A 23452-nucleotide genomic window follows, 5' to 3' on the forward strand; every position below is an offset into this window, starting at 1 on the left:
GCATTTGTACTAACCAAAACTAACTCAAACTGGCCCAAAACAAAAGAAAACGCATCCTGTACTTTTGTACTAACCAAAACAAAAAAAAGAACTCACCCTATACTTTTGTACTAAGTAAAACTAACCCAAACTAACCAAATAAAACTCAGCCTGCAATTTTGTACTAACCAAAACAAACCATAAGACGATAAAAAACTCACAATTTACTTTTGTAGCAACCAAAACATAAAAAACGTTATAGGGTAACGTTTTGTACTAATCAAGATTAACCAAAACTAAAAAAAAACTGACCCTGTACTTTTGTACTATCAAAAAATATCCAAAACAAAAAAGGCCTGCCCTGCACTTTTGTACTAACCAAAACATAAAAAACCTCACCCTGCACTTTTGTACTAAACAAAACTAACCAAAACATAAAAAAACTCACCCTGTAGTTTTGGTTAGTTAGTACAAAACAAAGTTAATCAAAATATTTAAAAAAACTGACTCTGCTACTAACCAAAACATAAAAAAACCTGACCCTGTATTTTTATATTAACCAAAAAAAAACTCACGCTGTGCATTTGTACTAACCAAAACTAACTCAAACTGGCCCAAAACAAAAGAAAACGCATCCTGTACTTTTGTACTAACCAAAACAAAAAAAAGAACTCACCCTATACTTTTGTACTAAGTAAAACTAACCCAAACTAACCAAATAAAACTCAGCCTGCAATTTTGTACTAACCAAAACAAACCATAAGACGATAAAAAACTCACAATTTACTTTTGTAGCAACCAAAACATAAAAAACGTTATAGGGTAACGTTTTGTACTAATCAAGATTAACCAAAACTAAAAAAAAACTGACCCTGTACTTTTGTACTATCAAAAAATATCCAAAACAAAAAAGGCCCGCCCTGCACTTTTGTACTAACCAAAACACGAAAAAAAAATCACCCTGTATTTTTTTCGCAAAAAAGACAAAAAGCCCTCGAGATCCTTTATTCACTTTCCGATAAAAAAATAAATAAAATTCAGGACCCGTCGGCCTTCGTCCTCTTGCGGCTGGCGTCGTCGTCATCCCCGTTCCCTTCCATTTTCCTCTTCGTGCCGTCGCAGAAAACCAGTTTCATGAAATCCTCGTACCTCTCCTTGTCCTCCAGCAGGCCTATCGGACCCACGGTGCCCGACGTCTCGTCCTTATTGCCGTCTTCGCCCATTAGGATCCTCTCGCCCACCTTCGAAGACGCGTAGTGGTTCAGCTGCGCCTGCGCGTGGCTGGACGTGTCGCATTTCAGCAACTCCCTCAACACCATGGTTGCGTAACTGGCGGGCTTGAGGCGAAACTCCAACACTAGCGCCTTGAACTCGCCGTCTAACAACCGATGAAAGTTTTACGATAAGTTTACAGTGATTTGCGGCATCGCCAGGTATAAATCCGTTAACTGGTATGGTGTGTTGCGAAATATATCGTCTCGGTTTTTACAAACATTACTGGGCGGGGCAAAAAGAACTCTTTTCTGTTAAGCTCCAGCAGAATCCATGGAAAGAGTTTTTATTCACTCTGTAGCACTTTCAGAATGTGTTTAGAGGCTCTAAGTAAGTAAAATGCATCCAAGGTGCCCGACAATAATAATGGAGAAACACAGAATGGTGATACAAGGTAAAAGTGTTTGTTTGAATTGTGAATGCACAAAAGACATGTTACTTTCGAAAATCGATGAAATAGAATTTTCGAGAGTATCTGCGCTCGTATAAAAATTTTATATCTCGGTAACGGTATGTCCTATAGGATCGCCGTTGGTACAGAAATGATCACCGTCAAAAAAAAATGTTTGTCCGTTCTCCGTTCTCGTTTTTGGCTTTCCTGAATAACTTTCGAACCGTTGGAGCTACAAAAATGATAGTCAGTAAAACAAGTTATGATAAGGACAACATATATTCCCTCTATCAAAACCACATACAGTATCTAAAGGATGGGTTGGTTTCTGAGAAAAACTGTGAGACAAAGCACCCTGAAATGGAAACGCTTCATCAGAAATGGGATTTATACCAAACTGCTTTTGTCAGCAAAGAATATCAAAGACTACCGTAAAGACAGGAGCGCAGAATTTTTTTAAAACTTTGAAAACAAAATTATTGGTTAAAAAATATTACTGTTAACACAGGCTGTCACTACCAAAAACTGAATTTCAAGATTCATTTTACAATACAATATTATTTATTTTGAATCCAGGGACTTCTGAAGGTGATAAATTCCTGAGTGCAGATAGTTTTACCGTTAATTAAAGATTAAAGAACCTCACATTTGCATACATAATAACAGAGCCCCTTGTAATTAATCACAATGTAGTTATACGTTACTTTAGTAAGTAACGTAGCTTCTGATGTTATTGTATTTGTACGGAAATAAATATAACATTTAATTTTAGAAATTTTTAAAAACAAACAATTGCTACTAAAAACTAACCAAAACGATATATTTCGAGACACACTATACCAAACGTTAGCGATGACGTCACTTTAAACTTATTGTTAAAATACCAAGTACATCTAAAACATCAAACATCGTAAGGACTCACTTTCGACGCTTTTGGGCTCCTCTAAGCCTTTTAGTTCTTCGAAATCCGATCGGATTAGGTCGTCTGTGGGTTTGGAGTAATACATTATGTTCCAGGACAGGTCCTGCACGCGAGCGCATAGTTTCCGGTAGGCGCCGCTCAAATTGTAGCTTCTGGAAAGGAAAATGTACTTCCCCCTCCCACTCGTTTGATTCGCAAAACGCTAACATTGACTTTAATTTACAGTGCTGTCGCTTTTAATTGATCCGTTTTCATTCATTTTAACTAAGGCCGGCACAAAACGGGATAAATTTTACTCCTTCGAGAGATTTTTGCGTAGGATACAGTCCTTTTAAAAAATTCATTATTTATGCGCTGTGGTCATAGATGCCAAAATTGTTGGTTTGCGCGACCATAATTCTTTATAGGGTTTTTCGTCCCTTGTTGCCAAACATTCGATTATTATTTCTGAGACAACGTCTCTTCTTTCCATTAATTGTTAATTAATTAATTAAAATTCGTTTTCCATTATCTTGAGAATTAACAACATTTATTAAATTTTTTGTAATTTTACTCTGGTCTTAATTGTGGTAATTTTTGCAACTTTAAAATTTAGATTTGCGTTTATTTGTCACGGTAGAATTTCTGATATACTTCTTATGCTACTGTCATAAGTGATACTGTTTTTCATGATCCTTTAAAATTTGATTTAATTTCTGGCTGTTTGTATCGGATTGGAGATGAAAAATGAAACAGACAGTTTTATATAACTATTAGATATCACTAAATATAGCACAGTCTGGCAACGCTGTACAGCTGCATGTTATTTGGCGACCACAGATAAATAAGTTAAATAAACACCTAATCTGCACTTGTCACATTGAAAAATAGCCATATCAATACTCGCACCTATAAAGTAGATGGGGAAATTTTATTTGTGATCGCCAAATTACAACTGCACGGTGTTGCCAAACTTCATTATTTATGCGACTTAAACAGGAAATTATACAAAACAGAGAAATTGTGGTTATATAAAACGGAAACGTCTTCATTCCAGAACAACTGAATATCTTACTAAAACGTCGCTGCAAACGATAAAAATAAAGGTAAAGGGCGAAGATATGATAAAGGCCGGTCAGAGCAATTGTGCAGTGACGTCATAGCATGACATCTTTATTTAGTCCATTACTGGATGACGTAAATTGACAGTGGATTTTTTCAAAATGGAGAACTTGGAGACTTGGACATTTAATAGAAAAATGCTTAGGAAAAACCTATTTTTTTTTATACTTTAAAACCTTCATTTATAAAAATTAACAATGCGTCGTATCACTGTGGACTTAATCAAAGTTGAACCAAGCAGTCTCTCATCAAGTCGCTCTGATTAGAACTTACAACAAGCAAATATCAATATCATAGACCAGTTAGGTGGAAAGGCCACCAAAAGAAGACTGGATATTCGAAAGATCTACCGAAGTAAAGAAAGCTGTAAAATGACCATCGATGTTGTCATTTGGGTTAATATTTTCGAAAAACGAAGAAACCTAACCTCAACATTAACACATGGCACCCACCTCACGCTCTGTTTGGGCATCTCCAACGTCAAATCGTACTTCCCGAGCAATTCCTTATAGGAATCTTTCAAATTTTCGGGATAGGTGACGTCATAACCCGGCAGGGGCAAAACCACGTCGTAAATGGTGTAGTTCTGGACCTCCGTCGCGCTCACAACTTTCACGCACTTCCGATTAACCACCACCTCGGTCGAGTTTTCGTCTACAACGCAAAACACTCGAAAACACACCTCCACATTACAAGCCTCCGAGCAATACCGGCCTCCGCTTGGTTCTCGCCGTCCTCGTCCGACACCAAATCGCCCTCAACCACCTCCAGGCCGAACTTGCGTATGCGTTCCGACGCCATTTTGTTCCACACCAGACTTTGGAAAGAGTGAACGTACATCAGCCTCATGTTTCGCGGTATCTGGAACCTCCGGTTTGAGTGACGTCACACAGCGTGAGTTTGGGAAGTAATTACCAAAGGGTGAGGTACAGAATGCATGCTCCTATACCTTAACTCAACGGAGGAAAAAACATTAAGTACCAAAAATGTGTTGGTTGAGTTGTTTTATACGTCACTTTGGAAAAAAAACTGGGCTACTAGCCCTACATTTTGTTTTTTCGTTTACCTTCATATCTCTAAAACCAAATGAGTTACATCCAATTAAAATGTTATCAAGATAAATTGAACGCACGGTACATATTTTAATATTTGCGGTTTTACATATGTTGTGTCACGACAGCGACCAACTTACTTTTTTTAAACGGAATGCTATGAACATTTTTAAAAATTCTCATTGTTCGCCTGATTTTCAGTATTTTTTATCATTACGTATAATGTTGTAACTTCCATCGATAGCTCTTGTTCAATTACTGCTTTCTCAATTAAATCTGAGCTACTGCACGTAGTTGAATTAGTTTAAAGTAATTTATAAATTTGGAAAAAGTGAAAATGACAAAAGAAAAAAATAGGAAAACAAAATATAACTTTGGACGACACACACATAATGTGTGGTCGGACTACATGGCATACGAAATTTTGAGTGGTTTTTGGCAGAAAAACTATTTACTCCTACGTCGGCTGTTGTTCAATCGAATTTGCTGAAGTTTCGCAATCATCTTGTGGGCTTCTTCAGAGCTTAACTGCAAATGTTTGCAAATAGTACACTTTTACATTGTTTGCGGAAAACGGGTCTTTGCAAAAATGTGTTTTTTCACATCTGAAAATAAAAAGTGGGAATTTTTATTATGGATCCATGGAAGTGGTTCGTATTTAACGCTTTGATATTTGAAAAATTAAATCATCCTGTATTTGAAACTTTTATTGGGTTTGAAATGTATTCATAAACAAGACGATTTAAATTAAGTGTATATCATAGGTAACTTTGTTATAAGTAGAGATACAAAGACGGTTTTTTCCACTGAATACGATGGTGACAACAGAAAAACAATTGAATGCATGGTCTAGGAAAAAATTATTTTTAATTATAAAAAAACATTTTTTTTTATGGTCATTTGTGACCGCCCTGTATTTTCGAGGTAGATAGGTCAAAGCATTAAATATTAACCGTATCCACGTATCCGTAATAAAAATTTCCACTTTTAGTTTTCAAAAAAAAAAAAAAAAACTCAACGTCGGGAGAATAATTGGAATTTTTAAAAATATTCATAGCATTATATTTAAAAAAATAAAATTGGTTAATGTACTGTCCTGATATAACGGAATACTCTGTATACATACATACTTAGGGTCAAACACTTTTTGTATTTAACTTTTTTCCCTCAGTGTCGTAGTTATTGACATAAGGTATAGGAGTATCTTAAATGGACCACGCTGTACGTTGGATATACAGGGTGGCTTCTATAAGTAACCACATTGACACACTGTCAAACTTAAAATTTTTTCCGTTCGGTAAGGGCTTCCCAAGACACGCTGTACGAATTTTGAATACCTTTTCCAACGCGTTGACGTAATCGTTGACGTCATTCTGAGCCAGACCTTCCAGCAGCTTCGCTTCGATGCTGTTCCGGTTGGTTCCTAACACTTTCAAAGCCTTTTCGGCGTCTCCAGTCTCCGCGTATATTTTTTTCGCCTTGCTCAGGTCGGTACTTTGATCGTCACCCGTTTTAACTTTCAGGATTAAGTCGATCGCCTGAAATCGAGCATCAGCCCAAACTTAACCTCGAACTTGTACTGACGAGTGTTTACAAGAGCGACTACAGAGAACAGACAATAAGGTAGTTACTCCTGCGGACCGGTATGGAACACTTTCGCAAAATGAACGAAATTATTGTACGCACTGCATATAATGCCTTTAAAATGAGCACTCGAGACAACCTCAAAACTGCATTAAACAAGACACTGCTTAAATGAAAAAAAAAAAAAAAAAAAAAAAAAAGAAACCAAAAATGTTAATTTTCGGGCACTCCCTGTACATAATCGAAAAAATTTTAAAAAAATGAAAACCTTCTTTTTCGAAACTGATTCTAAAATTATAGTGCCGGGTCTCTTGCGTTTAATGGATTCCGAATTTTTTTGATACACATTTTTCAAAGAATTTTTCAGAATACTTCCCGAAACCAGTTTGCACCTACAATTTAACTCTGAAAAGAAAACTGTAATCGAAAAAATGCTTAACATAAACAACAGTTTAGATGCCAAATTTCAAGTGAACAGCTTTAAATTCCAGACACTTACTTTGTTACATAGCCATGTTCGAAAAAACAAAAGTAAATCGCGAAAGAAACAGAAAACTGACATAAAAATGAAAACGTTTTTTTTTCGAAGCCGACAGTGAAATAAAAGTTATGGTGCCGGATCTCCTGCGTTTCCTATATCAAGAATTTTTAGTAAATAATAAAATATTTTTTTAAAAATAAAAATAAAACAATAACAAAAAATTAAATACTTCCGGAAACTTAGCACCCTGCCAAATGTGAAGTCGAATTTGGTAGGAAAAATTCCGAACGCCCTGTAGAATACGTAAAAACGTTCAATATGAAAGTTTAGAATCTGACCACTGAAACAAAATTTTTTAGTTAGAGCCCGTTTTTCTCTAGATATTTTAATTTAAATTTTAGAAAATGGAAATTGGGCAAGAAAGACGGACGACGCGGTCTGATGGATGCCAAATGTTTTCGACTTCAACTGCATACCCCTAAAGGTTTTAAAGTTATGAGTGCATATATATAAGGCATACAGAGAACAGACATTGGAGAACTCATTAGGGTCTATACGTTCATCTATTTCGCCAAAGTGAAAAGCACGGCGGTAAACCTAACCTAACTTCAAACCACAAGGACCCTTACCTCCTTCCACCGTCCCGAGATAAGTTTGTCACCGATCGAATATGTCGGAGTTTCCCGATCATTGCCGAACCGCTGATTGCCGTAATAATTGATAAATCCGCGAAGACGCAAACTTTCAAGGGACCCTTTGATGACGTCGTCGTCTGCCACCACGTTCCTCAGCGCGATCCTGAACCGGTTGCCGCTCAGGTCACCCAGTTTCAGGGGCGCGTCCCGAAACTTCACGTTACCGACCTTGATATTCCTCTGGGAGTTCGTCTTGGTGATTAGTTTCCAGGGCTGAGCCCGCCTCACGCAGAACCACTGGGTCGTCTTCGCCCTCCGGTCCTTCACGCCCGCGTACGTCACCTTCCCGGGCGATATCTTCAGCTGCTGCGCGATTTTTAGGCAAGCGTCCATCGTATCGAGCATTTCCTTGTAAACAACAAAGTGCACAAAGTCGGGCAAGTGGTTGGGCCACTGTTTGCGCTCCTTTACTGAAACTCACATTCCCTCACCGATTAAACTCACTTCGCGAGTCGTCGCTTACCATCTTTATCGTATTTTTTCATCTGCACGACCGGTTTCCCGTCAACCACCACCGTGTTGCTGATAATTTTGCGGCCGAAATATTTCTCCACCGACTGATGCAGCGCCTTACGGGCGTCCTTGTCCATGTCGCTCGCGTCTATGGCGACGACGTCTTCTGCGCCGCCCTGTACCAGATTTTTCATCGCGACCCACTGCTCTTGAGACACCTTTTCGATCGGACTGGCTTCCACTTGCTTGTAATCGACCTGCTGCAACTTGGTAGCGAACTCGCCCGGTATACTGGTATCGGTTAGCTTCGCCACGTTTCCCTCCAAGTCTATCTCGTTCACCTGAAAATCTGAGTACCGGGATTTTATAACGGCGGGAAATCCCTCCAAGGTGGACACGTATTCCGTAATCCCGAGCTCCTCGGATCGGTCTGGGTGTGTTTCGACACTAAATTGGGTGCCGTTCGGTTTCGAGCCCGTGTTCCGGGAATGGCTCCCGAAGTGCTTCTTGAAATTCGTCCTCCTGTTGCGCTTTTTAAATGGCATTATTCCGGAGACAGAAAAACAATGTGCCGAGCGAGGTTAGAAAAACAAACTTCTTCTTACGGCTAGAGTCTGGCCTGCCGGTGGTGCTCAAAATCAAACCTAACTAAAATTAACCTGTCTTTAACTAAAAAAGAAATTGGAATATAAATTACGTTTATATTCCCACGAAAGCGAAGGGAGCTAAGGTCGCCGGCAAGCCAGATGCCAGTGCGAAAAAAATATTTATTAATGGCGAATGCGCAAGGACGATGGCCCTAATTTTATGGAATGTTGTGCGGATATAATTTGATTTACGTTTGACGCCAAACGCAGTCCTTTCGAATCCGTATGCGTTGCAACCATCTTAAATCCTAGATTATCACCTGCAAAAATCTCAAAGTGGGAGGTAGCGATTGTTATTTATTTTTAATCCTTATTGGGGTAAAATAACGAATTTATACCTGTTGCAGTGGCACATACGCATGATGTTTATTATCGAACAGTTAAATAAATGGATAAGAAATGTTGGATTAAATTATTTTTTCTATATTTTTTGTATTCAAACCAAGAAGTAACAGCAGCCCCTTGGATTTTTTTATATGACAATTTTTTTTATTCACAATCTCTACGTTTTATTAAAAAATTGCTATTTCATAATTTATTCATAAATTTCATGTTTTTTTCCTTTAATTTAGTTAAAAATAATGTACATTCTATGTATTATATACTACTTACCCCATGTTTCATTGCTCTGTTTTCCGCCATATTTGTGATGCGATGTCTCCTGAATATTTGGCTTTTGACCGAATATTTTAAATGCTTCCGTCAACAAACTGTCCTTTATTTTAAGCAATCCAAGACAAAAAATCCATTTCTTCCAATTCTTTTCATTGCTTTTGGTTATTTTCGAGGTACCTAGGGCAAGAATCCCCAAAATTATCTTTATTGCAATGTTTTTCCATATCTCGATGTTTTTAAAACTTAGTTACATCCTTTTAAAATCTCGCCCTATTTTTGGCATAATTGCAAAAAGTTTGACGTCTAAAGTACTAATTATATTATTTCGTCCATTGGGTTGCTTTTATTAGTGGCAGATGTGGGGTGCGTATATTGCAATTTTGATGAGTTTCGCAGGAAAAATGCAGTGGCTCGCTCAGATATTATCTACAGTTTTCCGTTTCTCATAAATGAATAAAAAAATGGACGTGTCGAGGCCTTTTCAGCCATATAGAGTTATCGGTACTTGCATATAGCTGTCAATGTCAGTTAAGGACATAACTTTTATTCTTTATTGAATTTTATCTTGGGTCGGACATAATTTTAGTGGCCAAAGACAAGCTTTAAGTTCAGCAGTCAGCCAATGAACTTTATCGGGGAATTGATTACAAATGGAGAAAAAGATCTTATATTTAAAGATAGAATTTTTCAACCCAAAGGAGTTAGAAGAAGCGTTTGCTTCAGTCAATTTTATGGAGTTAGTGAATTCAATACGAAAAAATGTACAAGATTAAATATTATTATTTTGTATTATAATATATATTGCTTTTTGTATATTAGGTTAATATGGCAAAAACATTAAAATTAAACGTTTAAAACAATACCCAAAATTAAAATAAAAATATTATTATTAAGTTTCCAATATTGTAGACATTGAACAGAGTACACAGAGCACACTTATCATATTATACTTCGACCAGAAATATAGTACTTTTACAGCCGATCCCGTGATTAACTTTGCCTACAAAGGGCACATGCGGCATTAAAAATATTATGCAGGTAAATTCTTTTTGTTTAGACAATGAAAGTGAGTGTGGAATTTAAAGAGTTCAAAACCAGTGTGTCCGTTTTGTGCATGGCTTACGAAAAAAAGAACGTATTTTAATTTTTTTTAAACGGACTGGGTGGTTTAGGATGGAGTCTCGTAGACAGTAGTTTTTCCGATAATGCCGTAAAATATTACAATTCAACACCCAATAGTTTTGTTATACATCGACCAGAAATATAATGCTTTTACAACCGACTCCTCGATTAACTTTGTCTACCGTTTATTACTCCAAAACTGGAGCCCCTGTAAAGAAAGTATTTTCACATCGACGCCGTCCACGCCCTTTGGGAATACAACTCCGAAATCATGTCTTTATTTATTTCATGTTATACCGGGCACGGTGTATCGGAAAAAGAAAATGTTTTCAAGAGACCAAATCAAAGATTTATAAACAAAACGTTCGAAAAATGTTATATTTTGATTAGTTAAATCGTGGAAATGGGTGGGTTTATTGCCGGACGATTTCTCGGGCATTTCAAGTCTTTTTGCAGGAATCGCGAGACAATTTAGAGTCTATCCGACGAGCCGCCGCTGTCCTATCGTCGGCGAGCACGAAATCGAGCGGCCCCCGTAGAAAACGTCGCATCGCGCGCCTGCCGAGCGTCGCCGAAAGCTCCCGAAGTGTCGAAAGCTCGCGATTGGTTCGCGAAGGCGACAGATGTGCCGTGGCGGCGCGCCGTTCGCCTCGAAAAAGCTCGGGTGCGTAAAAACACGCCGACGGGCGACAGTCGTAAGCGTAGTGCGTGCAATCGTGGAGGTGGTGTGTGCGACAGACAGAGTGTGGCGGAAAAAACTGTCCCTATTTACACACGGTCAGTGTCTCGTACGCTCGTCTTTCTTTTGTTTTCGTTTTTCCGTTGCAATTTCCGCGGGAAAACGGCGCCGCGCGGCGGCGGAGGCGGCGGCGTCGAAACCGAAAGCGGAGGGGGACCGGGGGGCGGCGGCGGCGTCGACGTACTTTCCCTTTCGGCGGGAACTTCAATGAAACTGATCGACCGCGCGGGGGGCGCTTGCGCGGCCATTTTTCGCCGGTCCGCGAATTTCTTTGTTCGCGTTGGGCCGGGGGTGGGTGGGGGGCACCCGGAAACCCCGATTTTCGAAATCGAACGTCCGGAAAAGTCGCGGCGGCGCCACGGGCTCAGTATTAATTTATAAAAGTTATATAATCATGGTATTATTATTATTAGTATGCGGGTTTATGAGAATTTCGATTATATGAAAAATACAAGGAATTTTAACTAGGTAAAAACAAGCAAATGCATGTTCACAATTAGAAAATGCGCGTTTTCTTAAGAAGAATTTCGATTATTTTGCAACGTACAATAAAAGAAACTTTTAACTCATTTAAAACTTTCCGCTTACAATTTTTAAAAATAAGCGAGTACCGCATATCGAGAATTAGAAAATTTGCAAAAAACGATTGTTTAACAAGAATTTTGATTATTTTTCAAAGTAAAATATAACAAACTTTTAACTCGGTAAAAATAAGCAAATGCCGTATATTGGGAATTAGAAAATTTGCAAATGCGTTCTTTTTAATAATAATTTCGATTTAAACTTTTAACTCATTTAAAATTTTCAACTTTTAAAGATAAGCGAACTACGCATATTGAAAATTAAAAAAATTTGAAAAAAAAAGTGTTTTTAAAAAAGAATTTCTATCATTTTTCAAAAAATATAAGAAACTTTTAACTAAGTAAAAATAAGCAAATGCGGCATATTGAAAGTTTTTATTTATTTTATTTTTCAATTTAAAATATATAACATTTTTAACGCATTTAAAATTTTCAACTTTTAACTTTTAAAAATTAGCGAATGCCGCATATTGAGAATTAGAAAATTTGCAAAAAACGATTGTTTAACAAGAACCTCGCTTATTTTGCAACTTAAAATATATGAAACTTTTAACTGGGTAAAAATAAGCGAATGCCGCCCGCCCGTATATTGAGAATTCGAAATTTTTCAAAAACTAACCAAAACTTTTAACTTTTAAAGATAAGCTAAAAAAAAACGAGTTTTTTTAAACAAGAATGTCGATTAATTTTCAACGGAAAATATAAGAAATTTTAAAAAGCTAAAAATAGGCGAATGCATACTCACAATTAGAAAATTCGCTTTTTCTTTTTCTTTTCTTTCTCTCTTTCTTTCTTTCTTTTTCTTTTTCTATTATTATTCAACGGAAAATACAAGAAACTTTTAACTTATTAAAAATGAGCGAATGCCGCATATTGACAATTAGAAAATTTGCAAAAAAAAACGCTTTTTTACAAGATTGATTATTTTTACAATAGCGATTTAGCTCTGTAAAAATAAGCAAATGCGTTGCAAATGCAAATGTATTGAGAATTTGAAAATTTGTAAGAAACGCTTATTTTTAACAAGAATTTCGATTATTTTTCGACTTAAAATATAAGAAACTTTTATCTCTTTGCAAAAGAAATGCGTATATCTGACAAGAATTTCGATTATTCTTCAACGTAAAATATAAGAAACTTTTAACTAATTTAAAACTTTTGACTTTTAAAAATAAGCGAATGCCGCATATTGAGAATTAGAAAATTTGCAAGAAACGTTTAACTCAGTAATGAGCGAATGCCGATTATTTTTCAACGTAAAATATAAGAAACTTTAATATTCTAAACTTAATAATATAACTTCGAACATTAATTTGCGTGGATCTCGATTGATTTCCAAAATTTTCACGTGACATTAGTGTTTTTCCATTAAACTCGCTCAGTCAAAAAGTATTAGTAAAAAAATATTTATAAAAGGGCATTATGAACCTTGAAAAATACAAAATATCAAAAATTGAACTGAGGAGGCTTTTCCTTGATGAAAATCCATCTGAACTTTTATTTTTATAAAATTTCACACACATTTCTAATTTCCGTTTGTATAGGTTAAATTATCGCTGCGACTTGGACAAGAACTTCGAGTAGTTTTGAATGGGGTTTGTAATGGAATATACAGTGTGTCCAAGATAATGATGCACAGCATGGGGATCTCGGAAACTATAAGAGATACAGTGTCGGTTAAATTAGACAAAAGTTGCGCATTTTGATACCGAACAAGATCCCGTTTTACAAATTTGAAAATTCCAAGCCGTTCCGGAAATATCCGAGAAAAACCGAAATATTGGGATTTCGTTTTTATTATTTTTTTAAAGCTATTTGAAAAGATATGAAAAAACGGAAAACACTTTTCCATTGGCACTTTTTAATCTCTCCAAATTGACGTTAACAAATTTTCATTACAGCGTTTCGATTCCATGGAACCACTTTTGATTTTTTTTATATGATTTTTCTTATGAGACGGAAAAAAAGTACACACAGTATTAGGTTGTGCTTTTCATTGCGAATTCAACGATGTACGATACAATACGGTTACTTATGTTTTTATCCAGAAAAATGGCTTTTTAATACATTTCTAGTATTTTATTGTAGTAGGCCATGAGATCCGAACGATGAAAGGCAAAAGAAAATGGTTGACAAGTTCGAGTTAATGTGTTTATTTATTTACTAACTCTAACTGTTCATTTAACATAACAAACTAAATCCAACAAGTTAATGAAAAACAAATTCTATAACAAATGTTCGAATAAATGACCTCCATTTTCTAGGCATAAGTACGCCCGTCTCACGGTAGACTCCAAAACACGACTTAACATTTCAGGAGTAATTTTATTAAACGCTGCTCGTACTGATTGACGTAATTGTTCCTCGTTGTCAAAACATTCTTTGAATACCTCATTTTTTATGTAGCCCCATAAGAAAAAGTCCAAGGGAGTTAAGTCCGGGGACCTTGGAGGCCAAGGTGTTTCACTGTAAGTCCCAATGTATTTTCCATCAAACCGTTCAGTTAAATATTGGCGAACTTCTCTGGAGTTATGGGCTGGGGCACCATCTTGTTGGAACCAGCAGCCTTGCACAGAGCCTAGCGGTAAATCATCTAAGGCATCTTCTAAATCGTGCCTCAAGATGTCAAGGTACCGCTCGGAAGTTAAGGAATTATTATAGAAAATAGGGTCTATAATCTTGCTACCAAAAATCCCACACCAAATATTAAACCCAAAGCGAAGTTGATGTCTGGATAGTCTATTAACACGTGGATTTTGTTGCGACCAATAGTGTGTATTGCGCCTGTTATAAATACCGTTATTGGTCACCATACTTTCATCAGACCAAATCACTTTATATGGAAAATTAAAACTCTCATCACACATCCTGGTATACCACTCACAAAAATGTCTACGTCGTTCGTCGTCACCCGGTTTTAATCCTTGACATATTCTGAATTTGTAAGGCTTAAATTCATTTTTCCTTAAAATAAACTGAGTTGTAGATTTAGCTACCCCATTCTGGTCTTCAATTTCTCTGGTAGAAGTTTGTGGATTTTCGATAACAGATTGTAGAACAATGTATTGGTTTTCTTCATTGGAAGGTTTTTGTCGGGATAATGCAGGCTTCTTAAATGATCCATATTCTTTCAGATTAAATAACAAAACGCCGAAAAATACTCTTGTCAGGTTGTCTCCGCTCTGGGTATTTGTTAGAATACATACGCTCGGCTTCCACACAATTTCTTTGGCATCAGATGTAGCAAGACAGCATATCACATTTTTCTTCGTTTGTAAAATTACCTCCCTCCATTGTAGAACAAAATAAATTAGAAAAAGACAACAACAATAAAAATACAAAAACAATAACTAAAGGAATAAACTTATGATCGACTGATAACAAAGACAAATAACATTAATGTGTCATTGAAATTGACTGGATGTCATTTTGTCATGGCCTACTCCATTTAAATGCTGAAATGTATTAAAAATCCATTTTTCTGGATAAAAACATAAGTAACCATATTGTATCGTACATCGTTGAATTCGCAATGAAAAGCACAACCTAATATTGTGTGTACTTTTTTTCCGTCCCATAAGAAAAATCAAAGTTGATGGTGGTTCCATGGAATCGAAACGCTGTAATGAAAATTTGTTAACGTCAATTTGGAGAGATTAAAAAGTGCCAATGGAAAAGTGTTTTCCGTTTTTTCATATCTTTTCAAATAGCTTTAAAAAATAATAAAAACGAAATCGCAATATTTCGGTTTTTCTCGGATATTTCCGGAACGGCTTGGAATTTTCAAATTTGTAAAACGGGATCTTGTTCGGTATCAAAATGCGCAACTTTTGTCTAATTTAACCGACACTGTATCTCTTATAGTTTCCGAGATCCCCATGCTGTGCATCCTTATCTTGGACACACTGTATAAGAAACTTTTAATACCTATTCTATATTAAATAATATAAATTCGTACAGTACACGTTAAACTAACTTAGTAGGAAGAATTTGTGATGTAACACTTTGAAAACTTTGTGGAACCCGATTGTTTTCCAACAGTTTGACGTAACTTCAGCGGTTTTTCATCAAACTAACTCGGTAAATATGAAATGACAATTTTGATATTTTACATACAGAGAGAGATTAACAAAATGTGACATTCAAATGTATTGCTTAACGTTCAATTAGATTTAAATACCTCTCCTTTATTGAACTTAAATTCTCACAACAACATTAATTAAGGTTTTATCGCCATTTTTCGGTATATATACTAGCAGGTAGTTGGTAAATATTACATTTTATAAAGATACGCAGTTGTCGAAACAATTGTCATGTACAAATATATAATTTCGTGAAAATCTGAACTTTTAGTTGTTATTTATTTTGATAATTGGATTTTCATCAATTTTTGGGATTTAAGTACCCCAAAATAGACAAAAGGCAAGTAGTAAGGAGATTTCATTCCCTGCAAGAAATTAAAAGATTGATGAAACGCGGTTCGATGCGACACTGCGTCTGAAGAATAAGTTGATTCCATCCAGAACCGTCAGACGAAAGCACCTTAAAATAAAGGAAAACGCATCACCATAATACACGTTGATGCCTCTTACATTTCTCTACAAACAATATAAATCCTATGATAATTAATCTCAATGACGACTCTGATAGTGAAACAGAATTAGATTTAGACATTTAGAATACATTTGTAATTATGTATAGGAATTCCTAGCTAGGAATTTATTCTATATATTTAATGTCATTGTTTTTTCTCAGCGTAATTTAATAAGATTATACCCACCTAAGTAAACAAAGAAAAAAAATACTAAAAACTTTGATGGCTGGCAAAAGCTAGACATAGACTATACCGTTTCTTAAAAATAAGAAAAAAATTGTATTTCTTGCGAATGATATACACCAGAGCACTAGACCCAGCAAACAGTTTTAATTTTCGAAGTTTACGCGTGTTTGGAAAACATTCGGAGTTCTTGCAAATTACGCAATCACTCTTTACTTGGGAACGATTTCATTTGTTTTTGCTTTTAACATCCAAACGATCGAGAAAATTTTATTTGTTCGTGACTTCTTTTGTATTTTAAAATTGTCTCGGATGTAATGTTGGTTGCATAAATATCGCGCTTACAACCAACCAACATTTCGAGTATAGTCTGTCCCAATCTGCATCGTGTTGGCTTTGGACGGAGCCTCCCCAATAAAACTTTGACGATGTTATTACCTATTGTTATTGCTATATTTGTTTCACTTTCTTTCTGATATATTCCTCTAGTGTTGGTCATTGATGTGCGTTTCGAGAAAGTTACTTTACGAGAATTCAAACAGAAACAAAACAGTTCAAAATCTGAAATCCACGAATATTTAAAATGACATTTATTTTGAGGTCAGTTACAGAAGTTCGTATGCAATTATAAAACAGTATCTATACGATAAGTTTATATAATTTTTTATATAATAATACAATTATATTACATTTCTATACAAAACAACATAAATCCTATTGTAATTAAACTCTGATAGTGAAACAGAATTAGATTTAAACATTTCGAATAAAACTATAATTATGTGTAGATATTCATTGCTATGAATTTATTGTATATATTTAATGTCATTGTTTTTTGTTATTGTAAACCTAAGTGAACAAAAAATTGCTGGCAAAAGGTGGCACGATTAAGATTGACACGGACTTTTCTGACTCGAGTAATAATTTCCGACGCTTGGATTTTCAGCAAAGACGTGTTCGTCACTTTCAAAGTTATCGCGTGGGGAGGGTTTTTCATAATACCGATTCGATACGCAGTAAATATAAATATAGCGCCGGGTGTCGCGCTGCCACTGCCTGCTGCCGAAATGAGTCACATGCACACACACACACACACAGCGTGCGAACCTTAAAATCAATAGTTCGAAAGCCAGCTTCGCAGAAGACTCATTTTAAAAACGTACCCGCTCTTCTTAAATCGAGCTCTTTTGATTTCCACCACAATTTTTGCGCATTAAATTAAATTAAACTGGTAGTTTGTTTGCACACCATTACAATAGCTTCGACGTACAATACAAAATTCTGGAAACGTTTTACCACTGAATGTCAAACTAATTGTAATATTCCATTCTTTTTCCTTCATCTTGGTGCATTGTCAAATCACCATCCGGCCCAAAAACTCTAGTTGACAGAACCGTAAGACCATCTCAACTGAAGTCACTGAAACCAGAATCAAAACACCTTGCATCTACTCTCCTCTGTAATAATTTCCAAAATCGGACTGGGGTGGCTTTTACTTTATGAAAATCCGTTTAACACAAATTAAATTAGAAGAAAAAATGTTCAGATTTTCACAGTTTTTAATACTTTATGTTTCGACGACACCGTGCGTTTATCAAATACAAAATATGACTATACTCCGACATTTATATATAAAAACAGGTAGTAGTAATAGTAAATTTAGTTTTTTGCTTTTTGAATGATTATCTAAAATATCAAAATCATCATCGAAGTTGTGCGCTTCCGAATTTAAATGAATGGCATAGTTAGAATTCGAACCTTTATTTTTATACACCCTTTTATGTTCGTTAATGGGTTTCTTAAATGTTTGTCCGATATAAATTTCAACCGCATAAAATTCACCATAGAACAAGATAGATAACTCTCTAAACTTTCTCGACTTAACTATAATTAAACCACAGAACAAGTAAACCCTCACACATGATCCCTCAATACAGGGCAACAGACGTTTTGTCTCTCTGTTGTTATTTCAAAAAGTAGTGGCCGTTGGCTGATTGGAATTGAATTTAAAATTTAAATAGAATACTTTTATTTTGACCATTGAGCATAATATACGAGGTGTGTTCAAAAAGTACGGCAACATTTAAGTTTTGTTTAAGTATTTATTTAATCCTCCCAGACATAAAAAACCCGTGCCAACGTTTTTTACAATCTTCGGAGCGCTTCTGGTAATCACGTTCTAGTACAGCCTTGAGCTCTTCCAGCTCTTTTTCCTTTATGTCCGCAATCGTTCCAAACCTCTTCTTGAGTTTTGGGAACAGGAAAAGACACGTCTAACGCTTCTGTCTCACAAAAGAAAAGTAAACATTTGATGGACCCTTTTCAAAATTCGCCATAACTTTCTTATTTATGAAAATTTTGGATTAGGATAAAAACATTATTAGGGCATTTTTTCGGTAAAAAAAAGTCTGGCAACAGCCAAGGCAAATACTTCCGAAATTATTCGGACCTGATTATTATTCATCCTGCAAAGGAAGAAAATGTAAAAAAGTTTATTTGTTTTTTGTTTACCTTCTCACCTGATCATGTAGTTCGGGACCGCGTTATGGGTAAATAAAGATAAAGTATTCTATATGAGAGTGATGAAAGGATTTAGTTAAATTTAAAAAAAATTAGGTGCGCATTTGAAAAAATTAAGCCAAAAGCAGAAACGTCAGATTCAATATTTAATTACACTGAGTTAAAGGGCAGAAAATGTGGATAAGAAAATATGTTTTTCGTTCTAATTTATCTTCGGAAAAAAAAGCCGGAACTGCCTGACCTTTTCTTTTTTTTTTACCAGTACATTTATATGGTGAGAAATTGCCTTAGAAAGTGCCCTAATAACGAATCCAAAATTGTCGTTTTTCCCAGAACAAGCGAAGGCAAAATCTTCCGCTCTCTGTCGCGGAATCGCGAACAACCGTGACCTCCGTTCAACGAGGAAATGCGTTACGCAGTGCGTGCTTGCGATGTGCGCGCGCACCTCTCTCCCCTCTCACGCCGCCTCTGAGCTTTCGCGACCCTCCGCGGGCGTCCCGAGGCGTCATATTGAGCGCGCGTAAATGCGACGCTCCTCTTGAATTCTTTAAGGGACGACGCGGTCATTTGCGTGTGTACAGGGTGGTCCATTATAAATATTACCGACCCCCCCCCCCTTTTTAACTATTTTATCTTAAATTTTAGTTCTTATTTATTTTGTTAAACGGATTTTCGTCAAGTGAAAGCCAGCTCAGTTCATTAAAAGAATTAATAAATTAAAATCTCGGTTATTTTTATTAATACAACAACAAAAGCCGAATTAAAAAAATCTAAATTAAATAACAAAGTCTCCAACAATAGTTAAGTACTTATATTTTTGGAAGATCTCTCTCCCTCTTGGCCGATAAACTCCGTTTAGTCGATTTTCTTATATATCCACCGACCTTGATCCCTGCTGCTTTCGATTCCTTTTACGTCTTCCATCTCCAGATATGTGTTGAAATGTGTAGTTCTTTGTTGCCAAGAAAGCCTTCTATAACATCAAAATAAATAAGAACTAAAAATTTAGATTTTCAAGAAATTATATATAAGGTTGTTCGGAAAGTCATTTCGTTTTTTCCCGTCAGAGGGCTTAATTACGTTTTTTCGAAACCAACTTCACACTTAAGCCGCATAACCATTATATGTCTTGAGAGCTGATATTGCAAGGCTTGTGTGTGAAAAAGTTCTATTAATTCTACGCAGTAGTTTTTGGTTGGTGCCCTTTTAAATATGGAGAGCAATAAGCAGCATTTTCGTCATATTTTACTTTTTTACTTCAGAAAAGGTAAAAATGCTGTCCAAGCGAGAAAAAAAGTGACGGATGTGTATGGAGAAGGCGTGTTAACAGTACGCCAGTGCCAGAACTGGTTTGCAAAATTTCGATCCTTCAATTTTGATGTCGAAGATGCACCACGGTCTGGAAGGCCGGTCGAAGCTGACAAAGATGCGATAAAGGCATTAGTTGATGCAAATCGGCGAATAACCACACGAGAGATCGGTGAGAGATTAAATTTGTCGAATTCGACTGTTTATGGCCATTTGAAAGGCATGGGCTTAACCTCGAAGCTCGATGTGTGGGTGCCCCATGTCCTTACGGAGCGAAATTTGTGTCGTCGCGTTGACGTGTGTGATTCGCTCCTCAAACGTCAAGAAAATGATCCATTATTGAAGCGGACGAAAAATGGGTTGTACACAACAATGTTAAACGCAAGAGGTCATGGAGCAGAAAAGATGAACCAGCTCAAAGCGTGTCAAAAGCCAACATTCACCAAAAAAAGGTGATGCTCTCCGTTTGGTGGGATGTCAAAGGAATCGTTTTTTTTTGAGCTTTTGCCGGAGAATACAACGATTAATTCAGAAGTCTATTGTCATCAACTGGACAAATTGAATGATTCACTTAAAGAGAAGAGGCCCGAATTAATCAACAGGAAGGGTGTAGTGTTCCACCAGGATAATGCGAGACCTCACACAAGTTTGGTCACTCGCCAAAAACTTTTACAGCTTGAATGGGACGTACCGCAACATCCACCATATTCTCCAGATCTGGCGCCTTCCGACTACTATTTGTTCCGGTCCCTGCAAAATTTTTTGGACGGCAAAACCTTTACCTCAAATGAAGATTTCAAAAACCACCTGAACCAGTTTATTGCCAGGAAGGACCAAAACTTTTATGAGAGGGGAATTATGTTACTGCCAGAAAGATGGCAAAAGGTGTTGGACCATAATGGCCAATATGTAATTTAATAAAATATTTATTCATTATACGAAAACTGTCTTTCATGTTCCCCAAAAAAACTAACCAAAAAAAACGAAATGACTTTCCGAACAACCTAATATATTCACATGACAATTGTTTCGACAACACCGTGTCTTTATCAAATGTGACATTTGATAAAGATACCTCAGTTCAATTCTATAACATCATTGTAGTCCCGATCTTTCGTTATTCGCCATATTTGAGCACCTACCTCCTTCGTTTAATTATGCATCTGAGAGTGCGGGACATTTTCCACATAGGTATTTGAAACATGCTGTATCGGGCATAATTTTTTCGTGGATAAACAGGACCGTCGTGAAGATTACGTCTCTCACTAAGTGATTAAGTTCTGATTGTGAAAATAACTATTTTAGGTACAGTAAAACTGGTGGTATCTTCTTCTAAAAGTTTACTAACTTTTGACCAAAACTAACTATTCAAACACTTTTTTTTCGATTTTGATAAAATTTAACGTCTTCATTTACTTAAAAAAAGGTTTTTTTTTAGTGTAATTAGAACAAAAGCATTAATTCCAGAGGCGTCATCATTGTGCGCCAGTACTATTTTGTATGTCTAATATTTTTAAAAATTATCTCTGCATGTTCCTAAACATTAAAAATATTTTTAATCTTTGTTAAAGTGTGCAAATAAAAAGTGTCTATTAAATATTGTATTTATTTTATAGTATTACGTTTTAGTAAAGATTAAATATTTTTTTGCTCTTAATTTTTGGTTAAGGTTTTAAGTGGAATGGAAACATGTACTGAAATAATTCTTAATAAATCTAAAAATTAGAAAAGGCAATTAAAGTGTATTTTAAATAGCTTCATCTGAAAAAGAAGGTATATTAAGCATAAAAGCAAACCTATAAATTTTCATTAAAACACCCTTTGCTACGCTACTGGGATTAACACTTTTTGAGTAGATCATAAAATGAACTAATTAGCGTTTTGCAGAGCAGACCCGTCTGTGGTTTCCACGCTTGCTGTTTTGTTCGAAGGCAGTTCTAGGTATTTGAAACTATTGGATTAAGTGACTGAGCTTTAGTCGACTTCAGTATTAATTTGGGATATTAACTTTTCAGTCACGTTCTTCCATATTACCAGAAACCACAAAAAATCAACAAACATCTGCCAATTGCATGGCAGTCGTCTGAAATTTTGGGTGAATCTAGAAAATCAACCACATTTGATACAACGAAGGATATAAAAAATATGTCATATTAAGTTGCACATAAAAATTTCCAAAATAAAACGTTAAATAATAGTAAGGAGACAGTGAGTTTAAAGCGAAGGATTATTGTTTTAATTTAATTTAAAATCATATTAATACTATAATATTGTAATTTTATTACGTAAATTATTAAACACTTTTGTTGCGCAATAAGAATAGAATCACTTGGAAAATTTCCGTTGAACGAGATGTAGGAGTAATGATAATTTTAAGCCTAATATTCATATTCTACTACGCAGTATTCTTAAATTTAAATAGATGGCAAATATTTTGCAAACCTTAAGTGTGACTGACATCGCGAATGACATAGACCAAGCATAGACAAGAGTTTTGTATCATTTATATTGTGTACTTACCATGTGCTGCTAAACTTCTCAGTTGATCTTTAAAGTGTATTGATTTATATCTGATTTGCGAAGCCCGCGTTGCGACATTCACATTGCGATATCCACGTTGCGACACCCGCACATTAACTAGGTGGATTCTTAAATACCTTTGTTACGCAATAAGAATAAGTTGCGTTAGTCCGAAAGCTGATTATATAGATTCTGTGGCGTCTGCAGTGGAATTAAATTTAAAAAATGGGTGTGAAATATTTTGCACACCTTTAGTGTAACTAACATGTTAAAATTCGCGAATGACAGATCAATTTTATAGCTTTTTTATCACGTGCTGCTAAACTTTGATTTATATCTGATTCCCGAATCCCGTGTTGCGACGCCTGCGCTGCAACATTCGCTTTGCCAATGAAAAATTGAGCTACACTGTGACTAACGTATTAAAATTGAGAATAACAAGAGTTTTGTAGCTCTATAGAACACAGAACATATGTATACGTTGAAAGGTTAATGTGGTTAATGTGGTGCAAATCGTATTTTTTTATTTGGGAATTGTAAAGTTTATGAGACAAATTTTTTTCCATAAACAACTCTATCAAAATGTATCTTTCATTGCCTAAGTTTATCTTCTTCTTTGGTCTAATTAAGTTCCCTCCATTGATTAAAATATCATAATAATCATGTCAAAATCAGGCGTAGACAAGAATTTTG

General features: G+C 35.8%; 2 protein-coding genes across 2 annotated transcripts in view; one reads left to right on the forward strand and one right to left on the reverse strand.

Annotated features, from left to right (window-relative positions):
- Positions 1-926: 926 nt before the first annotated feature.
- On the reverse strand, positions 927-8535 carry LOC132697280 (pseudouridylate synthase 7 homolog). Its single transcript, XM_060662639.1, has 7 exons — positions 7941-8535; positions 7412-7887; positions 6055-6255; positions 4376-4526; positions 4118-4319; positions 2565-2716; positions 927-1357 (listed from the first exon to the last, which is right to left on the reverse strand). Exons 1-7 carry the CDS (start codon positions 8473-8475, stop codon positions 1017-1019), a joined length of 2058 nt encoding a protein of 685 aa, XP_060518622.1. The 5' UTR covers positions 8476-8535; the 3' UTR covers positions 927-1016.
- Positions 8536-10966: 2431 nt separating this feature from the next.
- The window catches only part of LOC132697172 (methylcytosine dioxygenase TET-like), a 74957-nt gene continuing 62471 nt past the window's right edge, over positions 10967-23452 (forward strand). The window contains exon 1 of the mRNA XM_060662466.1: positions 10967-11091. The gene's annotated coding sequence lies outside the window, so the exon portion shown is untranslated. The remainder of the gene's footprint in view (positions 11092-23452) is intronic.

This window comes from Cylas formicarius, unplaced genomic scaffold (assembly GCF_029955315.1).
Source record: "Cylas formicarius isolate icCylForm1 unplaced genomic scaffold, icCylForm1.1 PGA_scaffold_1__22_contigs__length_36826433, whole genome shotgun sequence".
NCBI lineage: Eukaryota > Metazoa > Arthropoda > Insecta > Coleoptera > Brentidae > Cylas > Cylas formicarius.

What these genes read in the sequence shown, in the direction of transcription:
- LOC132697280 (XM_060662639.1), bottom strand. Translation starts at nt 8,475, where the DNA reads ATGCCATTTAAAAAGCGCAACAGGAGGACGAATTTCAAGAAGCACTTC. An exon ending in ACGTCAACGCGTTGGAAAAG is followed by an intron (nt 4,527 to 6,054) that starts GTATTCAAAATT and finishes CGGAGGTTCCAG; the next exon opens with ATACCGCGAAACATGAGGCT. An exon ending in ATGCCCAAACAGAGCGTGAG is followed by an intron (nt 2,717 to 4,117) that starts GTGGGTGCCATG and finishes TTTCCTTTCCAG; the next exon opens with AAGCTACAATTTGAGCGGCG.